The sequence below is a fragment of the Mizuhopecten yessoensis genome, unplaced genomic scaffold, assembly GCF_002113885.1.
Source record: "Mizuhopecten yessoensis strain PY_sf001 unplaced genomic scaffold, ASM211388v2 scaffold11059, whole genome shotgun sequence".
In the NCBI taxonomy this organism is placed as follows: Eukaryota; Metazoa; Mollusca; class Bivalvia; order Pectinida; family Pectinidae; genus Mizuhopecten; species Mizuhopecten yessoensis.
The window spans coordinates 1169429-1189428 of record NW_018408858.1 but is presented as its reverse complement, the minus strand read 5'-3'; the positions used below and the strand labels follow the sequence as shown (position 1 = coordinate 1189428).

General features: G+C 36.1%; 1 protein-coding gene across 3 annotated transcripts in view; it reads left to right on the top strand.

Moving 5' to 3' along the window:
• Window positions 1-1497: 1497 nt before the first annotated feature.
• Window positions 1498-20000, top strand: part of LOC110465149 (protocadherin Fat 4-like) — a 23029-nt gene continuing 4526 nt past the window's right edge. For all 3 annotated transcript variants that reach the window (XM_021520767.1, XM_021520768.1, XM_021520765.1), the window contains exons 1-13: window positions 1498-1680; window positions 4358-4586; window positions 4872-4996; window positions 5163-5482; window positions 5889-5985; window positions 6562-6795; window positions 7153-7293; window positions 9205-9348; window positions 9907-10207; window positions 10526-11029; window positions 11637-12856; window positions 17959-18241; window positions 18605-18753. In XM_021520767.1, coding sequence (XP_021376442.1) covers window positions 1620-1680; window positions 4358-4586; window positions 4872-4996; window positions 5163-5482; window positions 5889-5985; window positions 6562-6795; window positions 7153-7293; window positions 9205-9348; window positions 9907-10207; window positions 10526-11029; window positions 11637-12856; window positions 17959-18241; window positions 18605-18753 — 3808 coding nt within the window. In that variant the 5' untranslated portion in view covers window positions 1498-1619. The remainder of the gene's footprint in view (window positions 1681-4357; window positions 4587-4871; window positions 4997-5162; window positions 5483-5888; window positions 5986-6561; window positions 6796-7152; window positions 7294-9204; window positions 9349-9906; window positions 10208-10525; window positions 11030-11636; window positions 12857-17958; window positions 18242-18604; window positions 18754-20000) is intronic.

The following is a 20000-nucleotide window of genomic DNA, read 5'->3' as shown; positions in this document are numbered from 1 at the left end:
TATGCAGAACCTCACAATCGGACACTATCCCTTCCGAAAACTGGAATGATTTTGCTGGTTTACAGACAATTATTAGAAAACTTATTACACATAGGAACAATAGTGATCAATGCACTTATAAGAAACGATATTTCCTTAAATAATATGTTTACATATACATGAACGGCGTTAAACGAATTTTATTTTTATTTATAGACCGACTATTACTTTCTCACAATTGCCGAGGACATTTAATTTGCATTAACTTACAACTTGAAATATCACATCACCAACCCACACGGAATACAAGGCAGAACGACAGACATAGGAACCAGGTTCACATCAGAAAAAAAGGAAGAATCAAAAGCCTTCATAGCAAACAGGAGTGAGAACGAGATGTTCCGGTTCTTGTTCCACATGTGGCACCCGTCATCATGTTTCTTTACAACGAAAGGATTGAATCTTGCTTTTGGGGACTTCATAGGCTGTTAATCTTATTTGGTCTTGGGACTAATTAAATAAACTGCGAAGCAAATCATGTTGAATTAGTCCCATTATATCGACAAAAACAATTTACAAACTTTATGCCTCAATTAAAATCAATGTACCCGTTTGTTATACCTGACGCCGGAGTTTACTAGAGTATCTTTAGGCGCTTTGTACTGAAGCTTGTGCAAGGTTACGTAAAAATAAAGTTTAATACAGCATTTTGTAGACTTAAAACCTCACAACTTTTCAAGTTGTGAACATTTCATTATTTCTATAATTAAGACATTATTTAGCAATTTGGTTTAAGCTGTTTTTATTTAAGCAATAAAACACATGACATGAATAGTACACATCACATTAGCAAACATGACGAGGAAACAAGTACTGTGTACATTGTATTTATATAAATCCTTCCCATCTTTCTAAATGACAAGTGGCCTTATAAATGACCAATATTTGATAATACATGTACTATCGGTATATGCAAACAAATGAAGTAAAAGAAACTATGGGGTGAAGGACATGTTACAAAAGATACATTGATATTCCATGAAATAGTAAATCATCATCGAGAAATTTTCACAGTTCCATGTAATCAACATATTAATACTTGTATTACATAACGAAAATACATAGACTGGACAATAGAGTATTTCTGTATTTTTGGTAATTTCATTGATTCGAAATTATAATCAACATAACACAAAACAATATGGTAAAGGGAACCATATAACATAAAATACAAATTTAAATAATGTTTTTGTTTTAACAAAGCATATTTACAATTACTGATTTGCGAATAAATCTGTATGATAAGTGGAATATGTCATTTTATTGCTTTTGGCATCAAAATATGTATTATACAAATACTCCATCGACATTCTCTTTCCAAAAAGAAATGGTTTATAGTAAAATCTCAATAAAAAAGGCTTATTCTAATGTAAATCGTGCAAGACTCTAACAAAATACGATATTGTAAAATTCTACAGGCCCCACAATTTAAATCGCAGATAACCCTTTACCTTCTAAAGGTGTACACGTACATGTATAGTTGTCGCTGTAAAAGATTAAAAAGATATATACACTGTAAGGAGTAGGCTTACTACAAGTAATGAAGTACGTAAGTAAGTAAGTGGTATGCAAACGACATCATGAAAACTAGTACGATGTTGGCACTATCTACTGCTGTGATTTTGATCGGCGTCTGCAAAGGTAGGTTTTCTGCTTGTGGTCTTTATGTTTCCATGGTCCTTATTGTTAACACAACATTGTTTATTTCAATTATAGCCTATAATCATAATACCACATTGTTTATTTCAATTATTGCATTTAATCATAATGTTGTATATTCCATATGCAGAGCAAATATGTAAATATAAAATATGTATTGCTATTTAATAAGAATTTCATAAAACAATACAAATAATTTTGTAACAAAGGCTTACTTAGCAAATACTTTATGAAAATAGAATTTAGTCCTTATTCTTAAACATTCACAAACCTAGCTTGGTATTTAACGAACATATAACACGCAGAAATATGATAAAGGTCGTAATTTATTAATAGGTACATGAAGTATGCTGCGTTATTTTGATGCTGATAAGGAACATTTAACTGTTTGAATTTGTTTGCCATATTTGATCATATTGCTGTAATTGCCTTCAACTTAAACACTTAGATTTGCTATGTACCATTTCCGTGTTTCCCTGTTTTTGCGTTCTTACAAAGGAAGGGTCGATGAAAGATTGACAAATAACATTGTTTGCAGTGTCGTTATTGCTCAACTTATCTCATTATGTATTGTTTCAAATAAAATTTATCCACTTGATATCTGTTTAAGGGGATTCATTGGCCATATTGGATCATACTGTCGTTATTGATTACGGGACATGTACCGTCAACATGGACAATATAATAACAAAACCAATAACAGTAAAATAAATTTCATACAAAAGCAGCAAAACGAGCAAAATATATAGGAGTTCAATGTTAAATGAAAAAAATGAAAACAAATCCTTATTATGTATCAAAGTAAAATATAGTACTGCTTCAGGTTTAGACTGGCTACCAGCCCCTAAGTTTTTATGAAGGATATCCTGGCTGCATTTCACTACTTGCTTATCTCCCCCTAGTTTAGAACTAAATTATTAAAGTAAAGTGTTTTTTCCAAATTATTCAGTAATCTAGAGACGGGGCCAGACTACTTCGGCTTATATGAACAAATTATAAGATATGCTTCGTGTTAGAAATGTATTTTAGAAATATAGTTTGATACGTAAGTTTATGCATACATAACTTTGTTATTCTATACACAAAAAAAAATATTATTATATATACGAATAAGTTATGATATTATGTACACATTTACCTATGTTATTTTATATATCAATAAATACACTAGTCACTATCGTGGGGAATATGTATCATTGCACAAGATCACTTTATCGTGAAGTGCGCGCTACGTACGAGTTTTCAAGCTTTAAGCTGGTGACATGAACAAAATTCTGTAAGGAACATTACTCTTAGATAACTGTACGTAAAGTTTCAACGTAGTAATGTATTGTATACTATTTTTTTTATTTACTCTTTCGTCCATGAAACCAAGTTTGCATTTTCTAGAGTCATTATGCCACTGACGCAGAATAATAAGGAATTTGAAGGTTTACATAATTTATGCAGATGAACTATTTGAATAAATTAGCAACAAACAGTGAACCTAACCCTACAGACACATCGCTTAAATGACAGTATGATCCAAAATAATAATAAGGTCCAAAAAACATTCTTTGTCTTAAACCGGGTTTTACAGACCCTTTGTTTTTACCAAACAAACGGTTCTGCCCCCCCCCCTTCATATAAGAAATCGCGGCCATTTTAAATCATTTCAAGACAAATAATGTTTTTTTCTTGTAATTTATCCTTTAATTGAACGACACCAGTTTTAGATTTAAACACAAATAACTTTTATTGCTTCTTAAAAGTCATTTTATTTCAGCAAAAAGGAAATCAAACATACAACTTAGTAATGATGTAACAAGTTCAAATACAGTGTTGTATTCGGTAAGGGCAGATCAATACGGACTGTGTATACCACTCTACCCCACCTCGAGTGTAAACCTGATGTGTCCATAGATACGTTTTATCTGTTAGGAATACACTATGTGGCCCTGACAAGGTCAATCGTAGCTCAAACACAGCCTGTGTGAGGTTAGGTACCTGTCAGTTTACTGGACAGGAAACGACATGACAACCAGCTACCTAATAGCATTATAGAAGATTACGCTGCAAATAAACAACACCCCAACCTTAGTGTTTCAATTCTGTTTTAAATCCACAAAAATCGCCGCATGAAGTCTTGCTGTTTAAAAGAGAAATTATAAAAATACGTTTATATATAATAAAAACATAATTTTTTCAGATCGTTTATATATATATATATATGGTATACCTCATACATGTACCAAGTTATTTACTCATGGCGCATGTTTCTCGAATAAGAGCGTAGTACTTTTGGCATGTAATCGAAAGTTCGGGCTATATTTATTACGACCCCTTTATATCACAAACGGTCTGAGAAAGGTATTGTTGTTGCGTTGCTGTAGTATTCAAGTGGTATGGCGGTTAAAATGCCTCGTTTGAAATACGGACCCAAAACATGCACATTTCCATACTTAATGAGGTACTGAAGGGATACAATGAAACAAGACTCATCTTAAACCGTATTTATGTTAAAAATCAGATAATCGTTATGAGAGGAGGTAGTCATAAGATTGTCAAAATGACACGTGTAATTGAAACAAGAATAGTCAAAATACGAAGCGTATGGTCCCGTCGCCATATTGGCGAGTATATCAGGATGGTAAGAACATTGACGTTTCATGTAATTTAGGTACCACTCCGTCATTTTCCTCTCCGTCCATTTCCGGGACGAGCCGGACGGTTATTAATGAGGATGTGGGGCTAGGAACGTCTGTGTACCACGTCAGCGCCCATTACTCCGTGTATCCCGTCACTTACAGTATACACATGGGGTCAGGGTTCACCCTTACAGGACAGACCATATACACATCACAAGCCTACGACTACGAATCAAAGTCTTCATATAGTCTACAGATCAGGTAACAATGATTAATTCATATTATTTCATATATCATACATGTTAATACATTAAACCTGAAAAATAGAAAAAAAAATGATGAAAATGAAATATATAATTAAACAGAAATAACATAGAACACACAATGAAATATTGAAATAGTCAACTGTTATTACACTTAGAGATAACATAATGCGAATTACAGATACCATGCAATGTAATGCCCTGAAATGCAATGCAAATCCCGTATCAACAAATATACATGGACATTCAGAGCTATAACTAAATACCATGTATTATTTTTCAGTGCAACATCAGGGGGCTACACTGCAACCGTGCCATTAACTATAGCTCTAGTGGATGTGAACGACAACACCCCGACTTTTAGTCCAGCTGTGTACACAGCCACTATACCAGAAAACTCACCCGCAGGTAAACCGTTTCAGTAACAGAGAATAAGAGTGGTTAATCAACCAGTTAAATTGTAACCTGCTTCAGTTGTATGATTGTTTTTCAATGTAGTCAAAAGTTTGTTAATTACATGTAGGCTTAAATCAAAATGTTGTGATAATGTAATGCAATACAGTTTGTTTTTCAGGAACATCTGTAAAAACACTAAATTGTCTGGATGCCGACAGTGGTTCAAATGGGATCTGTACTCTCAGGATCCAAACGGGAGATGACGTAGCACATAAATTTACCGTTTCCGGTAAAACAATTGTGACTACCAGGACAGCTATTGATTACGAGGCTCTGAAATCACGAAACCATGTGTATTCACTGGTTGTTGTCGGCGTCGATTCACCATCACCATCCGGGTACTCTGTCAGAACGGGAACGGCATATGTATACGTCACTATCACCGGCACAAATGACCACTATCCGTCAATTTCTGGAACAAGTCCGACTGCAATATCTGTAAGAATTCCTTAAATCAGTGTTTGAAACAGGAATTACTACATGAAATAAATGGTTGTGATAAGCTTCGATAGAAAGGTGATAAACAATAGTATCTATATGAATTTTAACTTTCTTTGGTTTTTGTATACCTTCGTTTAACTTCACTTTCATTGTTGAACCTAGTTATTGTAAAAACGAGCACTAATATATTTTGAAATGACATTGTCAGTACTTAATGTTACTTCTTTAATTCCCACACTGGTTGTCCAGACTATCAGCGGAATCAGTAAATACACGATATGAAACCGACATTCGCTCTGTTATGCATCAAATTTTCCCTCATTTTGAAACGCGTCCTATACAATTAGCCTTAATACGCCGTATACTCTTTGAGTGTTAGTTTTAGTACCTAATTACCCTGTAGGTGAGAGAGGACAGCCCTGTAGGGACCACTGTTGCTACTGTCCAGGCTACTGATGCTGATGATGGAGACGACGGGGTCCTCAAATACTACATCATAGGTTGGTTGAATATATTCCAAAGAGAGTTTGTCTACGAGCATATGTGTATTATGATTTTAAATATCATTCCCGGTTTACAACACGTTTAGGCACGTGAAGAGTTGACGTAATTAGTCTCGTAATAAGTGATTGGCATTGATCGAGTAGAGATATAGTACATGTATAATACGTTCATATTTCTACTAAAGAACCATGCCAGAGTGACCTGACAGAAATATTACGGGAAGATTTGTACAGGTAGAATATGAGAATATGAAGTGTAGATATAATTGGAGCTTTCAAAAACAGCTTAATTATCTATTCAGTCACTGCAACACTGCATTACTGATAATGTTCATTTACTTGCTCGATATCGAATCCGTAAAGTGACATTTAAACATTTTTCTTATAGATCTTGCGAATCTGTTCATAATTATATAATTTATAATACATATAGAGATGTCCTATGACATTTCCCTGTGCTGTTCCCTTTGTTTGTATATTGAATGTTCATTTGTGTACATATGTATAAAGGTATGTCCCTCTTTGATTTGTTATTGTTAACAAAGTGTAGAACTACAATAAATGTACATACAGGTGGGGACACCGGTGGTCGATTTGGCATGATTGCGGACGCCGGACGCATATACCTGCTGAAGACATTGGATTATGAATCTGCCAGATCCTATCCGTTGACAATTAAGGTTACTGATTCCGGGTCACCTGTTCTATCAGCCACTTCTACAGTTATAGTTTACGTGAATGACGTCAACGACAACACTCCAGTCTGTTTACCCAACATACACTTCATTTCTGTTCTGGAAACTACAGGTATACTAATTTATTGTTGAAAAACGGAACCGACATATTATTTAATATATCAATAATATAGTAACTACAGCTTTAAATCATAAAAATATACATCACACATGAAATAATGTTATTAATACTTAGTGCAATGATGATTTTAAAAAATCAATATTGCATATAAGATTTTATATTCTTTAACTGATATAATATAAAATAGGATATAAGATATAATACTGAGGAAGGTAAAGGCATGCCGGACAAACAAAAATTGAGCAGAATATAATTTAATTTAAAATGCGTTCAAATTGATTTTTCTTCGGAACCTTCTCGGCGCACCTTATTTGATACGTTTAAAATAATGCTGACATTGTTTTATAGCCCCTCCTACTACGGTGATAAATGATCTCGGATGCACAGACGGAGACCCTGGGACATCTTTGACGTACACCATGACACAAAACCCTGGTAACAAGTTTATGGCTTCCACTTTTGGGACCGCAGCAGCTCTCGTTCTCAATGGTAAATACCAATTTACCAAATTATCCCAAGTATGTTTCTTGGAAGTTCTGAAAATTCTAAATGTAAATATTTACACCGATGTTTCTCTATTTAAATCCCCCTTCCATACAATTATTGCTGATCCTAATGGAAGCCCCTAATATCTAAATATGATCGGTCGAATATATATGTACACGTATAAAGGCACGGTAGTGTAGTGGTAGGACGCCGGGCTCGTGACCGAATGGTTGCGGGTTCGAGTCACGTCACGGCACTGTGTTGTATCTATGAACAAGATACATGTATTTTACTCCACTAGTTCCAGTCTACTCAGCTGTAAATGAGTACGTGGTTGGGCTGTGCTAGAAGTGTTGATGCTAGCTGTGAGCGCCGAAATGTCAGCACCGGCTGTGTGCTCCAACGGGAGTTGATAAAGATGTTGGCTGGTCCTGTCACCACGGATAATAATTTGTGAACCGCTATGAGACGACCTACACGCTAGGTTGTGATAAAGCGGTATATACGAACCTCGAATTATTATTATTATTAAAATATAAAGTGGACAGTTTATGCAATGTAAGTTATCAGTGAGTATAAGGATAGGATTATTAGATTTTACATGTATTGACAGTGACAATAGGAAATTAGGGATCCCTGCCTCACTGCACTGATTTTTTTTCGAACGTTTGGAGCCATATCAAAGCTTGGCTGGGATGCCTTCGTTGAACGGATAGTCCAGTCGGTTAAAGAGATCCTATAACAAACTGAAGTCCAGAGTTTGAATCCTGATCGAGCCCTCCTGGTCGAGCCCTTCTGGTCATGCCCTCCTGGTCGATCCCTCCTGGTCGAGCCCTTCTGGTCGAGCCCTCCTGCACGTTTTTGGTCTTTGTTACACTCAGGACACTGTTGTTGATTGTTTTTGTTTATTTCATCTTCATTACTTTTCATTAAAGTCCCGCAAGGTGTGATTTTCTTTTCAGAATTAATTGATCAAAGCTACAGTCTTTCCTAAATAAATCTATTTCTAATGCATAGTGACTGTTTTCGGCAATGGTATGTGGAGCTTTAAGCACTTCCCAAATTTAATGAAATTAGATGTAATAAATTAAATATCACGCGCAATACACATATAAAAAGTTTTACCGGAATGTTTATATCGAGCGTATGCTACGTCAGTCCTTACATAGAAGAGATGGCATCCCTTATAAGACATCATGTATCATGTATGTATGGTCGGAGTGTTGTATTCTTTGTTTGTATATATATGCACTGTACTGATAAACCGCAAGGTTTAAGGTAATAAAGAACGATTCCCTTATAAGACATCCAAACAATACAGCTTGTCCTGAAGACTTTACTAACTTTATAAGTAATAAAGAGCTCCAAGTATACTTCTTAATCGTAAAGTGTCACTCATATTTTGTACTATGTGGCATGATTTCGCGTATCTTAAACATTTTATGCTTAAAAAGTCTACATACATTTATTTGTTGTTGCTTTAGGTTTTTTTCTTTATTACAAATCGTGCGATCAATTTCAAATTTCGTTTCCAATAAAAGTTGTGTGTTATCTATATCAGATTGACGATTATGTAATATGTCATTGTTTTAAGTGTATTTAGTATGAAAACACATTATCATTACATTTAACTTAAGTTAGATATAACAAAAACAAGAACACCCACAAAAGACAAAAACATATTTTATTAAAAAAAAAAGTTAATTCAATCGTTACAGATAGTTATAATGGTACATAAAAATAATTGTTAAAAAATGACCTTACTGATCCTGGAAATAGCTCAGAATCCTATATTATTTACAGTGATACAGGGTAGTGAATCTGACTTTGTGAAGTGAGAAAGACATACCCGGTACATGCTTGTTATCTATTGAATTTATTTTTGTTAAATTTATATTTACGTCTTTACTCTAGACACGCTTAACTACGAAGCAGCATCTTATTACAACTTAGAGGTGACGGTGTCAGACAACGGGCACCCTGCTCTCTCGTCCTCTGTATCAATTGATGTCAGCGTCTTCAATGTAAACGAGGATAAGCCAGTGTTTACAAACATAGGTAGGCTGGGTTAGTCGTGTTAATATACATGTACTTACCTGGTAGATGTAAGTCTGGTTGTTGTAGGATTGTGTCCATATTGGATATACAAATACTAGAAATATAAATAAAAACGAAGAACCATCAAATGCCGTTAGGCGTACGTTACTTAATGTTTATCTGCTTCCTACTTGACCTTAATTTGTTCTCGTAATCTGTTCTTTGTATGTCAGTCTGTGATGAAGTGCTACCAAATACAATATGAAAAGTTAAATGTGGCATCTCTTCTTGTAGTTGATTTCTAGATATAATAACTATTTTATGACACATGTTATGTAATATGTTCTGCTAGAAATATTCACCAGGATGGATCTCAACGAGGCTTTTTTCGTTAAAGTGCTTTTTTTAATGAACGTTTCTGTTATTCCTCTCGCCTTCTTATTTATCTGATATATGCATGTGCTTCTGTTTCACTCTGTAATGACATCTTACAGTATATGCTGGATTTTTTTTAATGACAGAAAATTATTCATAAATACAATTTGGTATTGAACTTCATTTCAACCTAAATGACTTTAGGAAACTATATGGTAACTGCAAGTGAGGATACTGCAGTAGGTTCCACTCTTGTCACCGTCGCGGCCACGGACACAGACGCTGGAGATACTGTAACGTATGCCTTTGCAATTCCGTACCCTAATTTCAACATTGACCACACCTTGGGAACCATACTGCTCGTCCACAACCTAGACTACGAGACGGCCTCTAGCCATATACTCATAGTGGACGCCTCTGACGGCACGCACAGTTCTGCTGCTACTGTTACTATTGTCGTGGATGATATCAATGAAGTCCCGACATTCACACAGGCCACATATACGTACGTTGTTTGCACGTGATAATTCGAATAACTTAATATACAGTATATTGTTATAAATCGGTTGATTTCCATGTTAACTGATTTGGCTTTTTTATGACATTAACTTGTATCTGAATTCACAAACTTAATAATATACACGGATTGGGATAATGATCTTAAGTCCTTGATAATTGGGTATAATTGTCATTGTTTACATTTATATGCATATATAATCGATAGACATTTAAATTTCTGGTTAACTTTCACTTTTAATTTGTAAATATTTACGGTAAATACTATTGGTACACAATTCTCACTGTAACAATGTCTCCATTTCAGGGTAAATTACGCGGAGAACCAGTCGGCAGGTACATCCATTGTGAGTGTCTCGGCTACAGACTTAGACAGCGGAGCCAGGGGACGTCTTACCTACACTATATCGGGTGGTGACGGGGTGTCATACTTCACCATTGACTCCACATCTGGCACCATTTCGTCATCATCCGTCATCGACTACGAACTCAACACGTTTTTTAATCTTATAGTACAGGCGTCTGACTCGGCCCTGCCTTCTTTAACTTCGCAGTGTTTGGTGAACGTTAGAATCAGGGATATAAACGACAACGCTCCAGTGTTTATTCCGGTAACATACACCGAGAGTGTCTCCGAAGTAGCCGTCATTGGTACAACAGTCACCACGATCAGCGCTACGGATGCTGATTCCGTTGCTAATAACAACAACGTTTTCGAATTCAGGAGCATTTCCGCCGTTCCCTTTACTGTAAACCCCACATCAGGAGTGATTACCACAAACGCATTGCTAGATAGGGAAATCGTGTCTATGTAATTATCATTATACATTTTTTTCTTTACTTTGTTAGTAATCAAAAGCAGTTTCCCTCTCTGTTGTAAAAGATAGATGTTGCACGATGTCTACATTAGGCGAGGGGATTATACTGATGGCTATTTCATAAAACATAACTTGAAACAACTGCTTTATTCGTCAAATAACACGTTCTTTACATAATGAATGTCTGCTTCTGCTGTTTTCCACCGTTTCCTTGCGACATCATCATGAATAGTTTTATAATAGAAACATCGTATATGAAACAGTTCCTCGAATTGTAAAGTATCTTTGCAGTATTCCTTTTTATAGAACTAACAAAACATTTACTAAGATGCTATCCGGGTGCAATGTTTTATGAAATGGGGTGAAATAACTAGATACAGTTTCACTGCCAGCCAAAGATAGCTTAGACTACCTAATCAAAGGGTTCATATCAATTGATATTGAAAGATAATGATGATCACTTATACATTGTCGTAAACTAAACCATTGACACAGGTATCAACGATTTATAAATTTTTATCTTTTTAAAGTCTAATTTTGATAATATACACGATAAAATAGATATTTATTTATCTATAAATTTGTATCATCATTCTTAAGATACGAGATGGTGATCCTCGCGACGGACAAAGGCGCCACCCCTCTGACCGGTACCTCTACTGTAACCATCTCCCTGATAGACGTGAACGACAACGGCCCCAGTATATCTGGTACTTATGACACCACGATAGACGAGGACACCGCCGTCAACACCGTCGTCTTCTCAATCATCGCCACTGATCTGGACTACGGACGAAATAGCCAGTTACTGTACGCTATCAACTCCGGGAACACCAATACAGACTTCAAGATAGAGGTCAGAACTGGTATAATACAAACGGCGAACCTTTTGAATAGGGAATGGAATTCATTCTATAAATTAACGGTACATGTCACTGATGACGGAACGTCACCCAGGACCGCCAGCGTAACCTGTACGCTGGCTATAAGAGATGTAAATGACAACCCTCCTGTTTGGGTCACACAGCCTTTTGTGTTTTCCATTACGGAAAACGTCGCGGCAGGTTCCGGTGTCGGTTTCATAAGAGCCACTGATGCCGATATAGGTATGAACTCAGCATTAACATACTCCATTGTGAACTTCTGGGTCGGTGGTTCGAATCCATTTGTGATTGATAGCTCCTCTGGTTATATTTCTTCAAATAAGGTTCTCGACAGAGAAACTGTCGACACCTACATCGTATGGTGCCGAGTACATGACGGTGGATCGCCGATGCTTTCGGCAGATTCCAATGTAACGATAACAGTTTTGGATATCAATGATAACGACCCTGTGTTTGAAATGGCAAAATACTTTGGAAATATTAGAGAAAACTCTCAAGTTGGTACTTCAATTCTGAGTGTATCGGCAACTGATGGTGATACAGGTGTAAATGTACAATTAGCATATGCACTGGATACGTCCATATTGACAGGTGCCGAAAAGTACCTAAACATAAACCCGACAACAGGACTTATCAATGTCAAAACTCGAATTGATCGCGAGAAAGATCCATTGCTTTCTGTCACAGTGTTTGTAACCGACGCCGGGACACCACCTAGGACCGGTACTGTGATGGTGTCAATTACCGTCACTGATGATAACGACAATAATCCGATATTCTTAGAGACATTTTATAATGCAGAGGTTCCCGACAGTGACACGTGCTCTTCTGTGATAGCCACAGTCACCGCTACAGATGCTGACCAAGGTCCAAACTCACACGTTTCTTACTACTTTGATAATAGTAGCGAAGATTTCAGTTTAGATCCAGTCACAGGTCAGTATTATCTTTCTGAAATAAGTTAACTAAAATGATTAATCTATCATTTTCATTAATGCTAATTATGGAAATACAAAAAAAATGTAATCAATGGTCAGGTACTGTTTATTTCTAGTATTGATTTTCAGTTAAATAAATGACAATACACGTTATAATAGATGTGAAGATGTGTTGGTTATATATCACCGTATGTCATACTGTGATACGTCATTGTCATACTGTGAAACGTCATTGTCATACTGTGATACATCACTGTCATACTGTGATACGTCATTGTCATACTGTGATACGTCATTGTCAATCTGTGATACGTCATTGTCATACTGTGATAGTCATTGTCATACTGTGATACATCACTGTCATACTGTGATACGTCATTGTCATACTGTGATACGTCATTGTCATACTGTGATATGTCATTGCTATACTGTGATGCGTCATTGTCACATTGTGGAACAATATTATCATACTGTAATATGTCATTGTCATACTGTGATACGTCATTGTCGTACTGTGATACATCACTGTCATACTGTGATACGTCATCGTCATACAGTAATACGTCATTGTCAATATGTGATACGTCATTGTCATACTGTTATACGTCATTGTCATACTGTGATACGTCATTGTCATACTGTGCTACCTAATTGTCAATATGTGATACGTCATTGCCATATTGTTATACGTCATTGTCATACTGTGAAACGTCATTGTCATACTGTGCTACCTAATTGTCAATATGTGATACGTCATTGCCATATTATGATACGTCATTGTCATACTGTGATACGTCATTGTCACACTGTGATACGTCATGGTCACACTGTAATAAGTCAATTCCATACTGTGATGCGTCATTGTCATACTGTGATACGTCATTGTCAATCTGTGATATGTCATTGCTATACTGTGATGCGTCATTGTCACATTGTGGAACAATATTATCATACTGTAATATGTCATTGTCATACTGTGATACGTCATTGTCGTACTGTGATACATCACTGTCATACTGTGATACGTCATCGTCATACAGTAATACGTCATTGTCAATATGTGATACGTCATTGTCATACTGTTATACGTCATTGTCATACTGTGATACGTCATTGTCATACTGTGCTACCTAATTGTCAATATGTGATACGTCATTGCCATATTGTTATACGTCATTGTCATACTGTGAAACGTCATTGTCATACTGTGCTACCTAATTGTCAATATGTGATACGTCATTGCCATATTATGATACGTCATTGTCATACTGTGATACGTCATTGTCACACTGTGATACGTCATTGTCACACTGTAATAAGTCAATTCCATACTGTGATGCGTCATTGTCATACTGTGATACGTCATTGTCAATCTGTGATATGTCATTGCTATACTGTGATGCGTCATTGTCACATTGTGGAACAATATTATCATACTGTAATATGTCATTGTCATACTGTGATACGTCATTGTCGTACTGTGATACATCACTGTCATACTGTGATACGTCATCGTCATACAGTAATACGTCATTGTCAATATGTGATACGTCATTGTCATACTGTTATACGTCATTGTCATACTGTGATACGTCATTGTCATACTGTGCTACCTAATTGTCAATATGTGATACGTCATTGCCATATTGTTATACGTCATTGTCATACTGTGAAACGTCATTGTCATACTGTGCTACCTAATTGTCAATATGTGATACGTCATTGCCATATTATGATACGTCATTGTCATACTGTGATACGTCATTGTCACACTGTGATACGTCATGGTCACACTGTAATAAGTCAATGCCATACTGTGATGCGTCATTGTCATACTGTGATACGTCATTGTCAATCTGTGATATGTCATTGCTATACTGTGATGCGTCATTGTCACATTGTGGAACAATATTATCATACTGTAATACGTCATTGTCATACTGTGATACATCATTGTCATACTGTGATACGTCATTGTCATACTGTGATACGTCATTGTCATACTGTGATACGTCATTGTCATATTGTGATACGTCATTGTCATATTGTGATACATCACTGTCATACTGTGATACGTCATTGTCATACTGTGATACGTCATTGTCATACTGTGATACGTCATTGTCATACTGTGATACGTCATTGTCATACTGTGATACGTCATTGTCATACTGTGATACGTCATTGTCATACTGTGATACGTCATTGTCATACTGTGATACGTCATTGTCATACTGTGATACGTCATTGTCATACTGTGATACGTCATTGTCATACTGTGATACGTCATTGTCATACTGTGATACGTCATTGTCATACTGTGATACGTCATTGTCATACTGTGATACGTCATTGTCATACTGTGATACGTCATTGTCATACTGTGATACGTCATTGTCATACTGTGATACGTCATTGTCATACTGTGATACGTCATTGTCATACTGTGATACGTCATTGTCATACTGTGATACGTCATTGTCATACTGTGATACGTCATTGTCATACTGTGATACGTCATTGTCATACTGTGATACGTCATTGTCATACTGTGATACGTCATTGTCATACTGTGATACGTCATTGTCATACTGTGATACGTCATTGTCAATATGTGATACGTCATTGTCATACTGTTATACGTCATTGTCAATATGTGATACGTCATTGTCATACTGTTATACGTCATTGTCAATATGTGATACGTCATTGTCATACTGTTATACGTCATTGTCAATATGTGATACGTCATTGTCATACTGTTATACGTCATTGTCAATATGTAATACGTCATTGTCATACTGTTATACGTCATTGTCATACTATAATATGTCATTGTCAATATGTGGTACGTCATTGTCATATTGTGATACATCACTGTCATACTGTGATACGTCATTGTCATACTGTAATACGTCATTGTCAATATGTGATACGTCATTGTTATACTGTTATACGTCATTGTCATACTGTGATACGTCATTGTCATACTGTGCTACCTAATTGTCAATATGTGATACGTCATTGCCATATTGTTATACGTCAATGTCATACTGTGATACGTCATTGTCATACTGTAATACGTCATTGCCATACTGTGATGCGTCATTGTCATACTGTGGAACAATATTATCATACTGTACCACGTCATTGCCATACTGTGATAACTAATTGTCATACTGTGATACGTCATCGTCATACTGTAATACGTCATTCTCGTACTGTGATACGTCATTGTCGTACTGTGATACATCACTGTCATACTGTGATACGTCATCGTCATACTGTTATACGTCATTGTCAATATGTGATACGTCATTGTCATACTGTTATACGTCATTGTCAATATTTGATACGTCATTGTCATACTGTTATACGTCATTGTCATACTGTAATATGTCATTGTCAATATGTGATACGTCATTGTCATACTGTGATAGTCATTGTCATACTGTGATACGTCATTGTCATACTGTGATACGTCATTGTCGTACTGTGATACATCACTGTCATACTGTGATACGTCATCGTCATACTGTAATACGTCATTGTCAATATGTGATACGTCATTGTCATACTGTTATACGTCATTGTCAATATTTGATACGTCATTGTCATACTGTTATACGTCATTGTCATACTGTAATATGTCATTGTCAATATGTGATACGTCATTGTCATACTGTGATAGTCATTGTCATACTGTGATACGTCATTGTCATACTGTGATACGTCATTGTCGTACTGTGATACATCACTGTCATACTGTGATACGTCATCGTCATACTGTAATACGTCATTGTCAATATGTGATACGTCATTGTCATACTGTTATACGTCATTGTCAATATTTGATACGTCATTGTCATACTGTTATACGTCATTGTCATACTGTAATATGTCATTGTCAATATGTGATACGTCATTGTCATACTGTGATAGTCATTGTCATACTGTGATACGTCATTGTCATACTGTGATACGTCATTGTCGTACTGTGATACATCACTGTCATACTGTGATACGTCATCGTCATACTGTAATACGTCATTGTCAATATGTGATACGTCATTGTCATACTGTTATACGTCATTGTCATATTGTGATACGTCATTGTCATACTGTGATACGTCATTGTCATACTGTGATACGTCATTGTCATACTGTGATACGTCATTGTCATACTGTGATACGTCATTGTCATACTGTGATACGTCATTGTCATACTGTGATACGTCATTGTCATACTGTGATACGTCATTGTCATACTGTGATACGTCATTGTCATACTGTGATACGTCATTGTCATACTGTGATACGTCATTGTCATACTGTGATACGTCATTGTCATACTGTGATACGTCATTGTCATACTGTGATACGTCATTGTCATACTGTGATACGTCATTGTCATACTGTGATACGTCATTGTCATACTGTGATACGTCATTGTCATACTGTGATACGTCATTGTCATACTGTGATACGTCATTGTCATACTGTGATACGTCATTGTCATACTGTGATACGTCATTGTCATACTGTGATACGTCATTGTCAATCTGTGATACGTCATTGTCATACTGTGATACATCATTGTCATATTGTGATACGTCATTGTCATACTGTGAAACGTCATTGTCATACTGTGTAACGTCATTGTCAATCTGTGATTCGTCATTGTCATATTGTGATACATCACTGTCATACTGTGATACGTCATTGTCATACTGTGATACGTCATTGTCATACTGTGATACGCCATTGTCAATATGTGATACGTCATTGCCATACTGTGATACGTCATTGTTATACTGTGATACGTCATTGTCATACTGTAATACGTCATTGTCATTCTGTGATACGTCATTGTCATACTGTGATACGTCACTGTCATTCTGTGATATATCACTGTCATACTGTGATACGTTTTTGTTGACATATCACTAACTTGCTGTTGAAGTGCTAGATATGTGCTATATCACAAATACCTTTATTTGTATCTATTACCAACACAAAACGTTTTACTTCTTTTATGTAAAGTCAATATGAACCTTATTAAAGATGATGTCACTATTCAAGAAGGCAATGTTTGTATAGGTAAAATCAGTAGCTCTCGGAAGCTGTCACCAGGAAAGAAATACATCAAATTCGTTTATGCTCGCGATAATGGTAACCCAGAGCTGAAGTCAACAGCGAAGGCCACAGTTCGTATCGACACTTTCCGACCGTCTAACGTTGTCATTACTTTTCATCTGAGTATCAACAAAAGCTACTTTGAAGCTGTTGAGACAGCATTCATCACCAAGCTGACCAGTGTGTACCGTGTCTCGTATCCTACAGCGTTGGTCAGGCGATGGTGCGTAGTGGAATCCTCGGGCAGGTAATTGTAATTAAACGTCACGTAACATTAAAATCATCTGTAAAATTAGGTGATTTAAGGATTTATCTTACTCTGACATTTTTTTTTAACTTTTTGTAATGTGAAGAGTTTTGGTTGCTGATGTCATCAAAAATAGTCTCTGTGGAGGTAAGATTTAGTCGAACAACTTTTCTGTTTATGTATTTAATGCTGTAGTATTGTTTAACAGTGACTACATATCTCTTTGTTACATATTGTGATATGTAATTATCCATGTTTTGTCATAAAAAAGGATCGGATTGCCTCGAAAAATTTGACTTATTACTTATGAATAAAATGCATATATATGCGTGTGCGTGTATTTCATTCCCTATTCTATTCCAGTCTCACCATTGCCAGCCTATATGTACTTCAAGACGACACCACTAATGACATGATCAACATTTATTCTGAGAAGAAATTTCTCACTGCGTCCGCTGCTCAATCGTACGTAACGCGGGATACCGACGGGAGACCGTCGTACAAAATAACAGGTAAGTATAGTGAAATCACCGTCGTACACAATAACAGGTAAGTATAGTGAAATCTCACCGTCGTACACAATAACAGGTAAGTATAGTGAAATCACCGTCGTACACAATAACAGGTAAGTATAGTGAAATCACCGTCGTACACAATAACAGGTAAGTATAGTGAAATCACCGTCGTACACAATAACAGGTAAGTATAGTGAAATCACCGTCGTACACAATAACAGGTAAGTATAGTGAAATCACCGTCGTACACAATAACAGGTAAGTATAGTGAAATCACCGTCGTACACAATAACAGGTAAGTATAGTGAAATCACCGTCGTACACAATAACAGGTAAGTATAGTGAAATCACCGTCGTACACAATAACAGGTAAGTATAGTGAAATCACCGTCGTACACAATAACAGGTAAGTATAGTGAAATCACCGTCGTACACAATAACAGGTAAGTATAGTGAAATCACCGTCGTACACAATAACAGGTAAGTATAGTGAAATCACCGTCGTACACAATAACAGGTAAGTATAGTGAAATCACCGTCGTACACAATAACAGGTAAGTATAGTGAAATCACCGTCGTACACAATAACAGGTAAGTATAGTGAAATCACCGTCGTACACAATAACAGGTAAGTATAGTGAAATCACCGTCGTACACAATAACAGGTAAGTATAGTGAAATCACCGTCGTACACAATAACAGGTAAGTATAGTGAAATCACCGTCGTACACAATAACAGGTAAGTATAGTGAAATCACCGTCGTACACAATAACAGGTAAGTATAGTGAAATCACCGTCGTACACAATAACAGGTACGTATAGTGAAATCCCCGTCGTACACAATAACAGGTAAGTATAGTGAAATCACCGTCGTACACAATAACAGGTAAGTGTAGTGAAATCATCATTTGATGATTTTTATTTCTAAAAGAAAAAAATATAAGTCACAACAGCCCTATATCCGGAACACTTTAATTCCATCTTTAAGTGTTTGGATACGGGTGAGTAATATATTTGAATTCAGCACTCCTATAAACTTTGATATTCATAAATTAAGAGGTTTACGCACATGCCCCTCTGTTTGTACAGTAAGTTAGACAATTTGGATTTCCAAATATTTGGCCCTAGCATCACCGATGAGTCCTATAAGGAAGAAAAAGCTATATGACTTAGTGTAATTCATCTTTTGGCGAACTGTATCTATTACCCAATGTTAAAGGTACAATTGTGTTTGAGTGGGGGG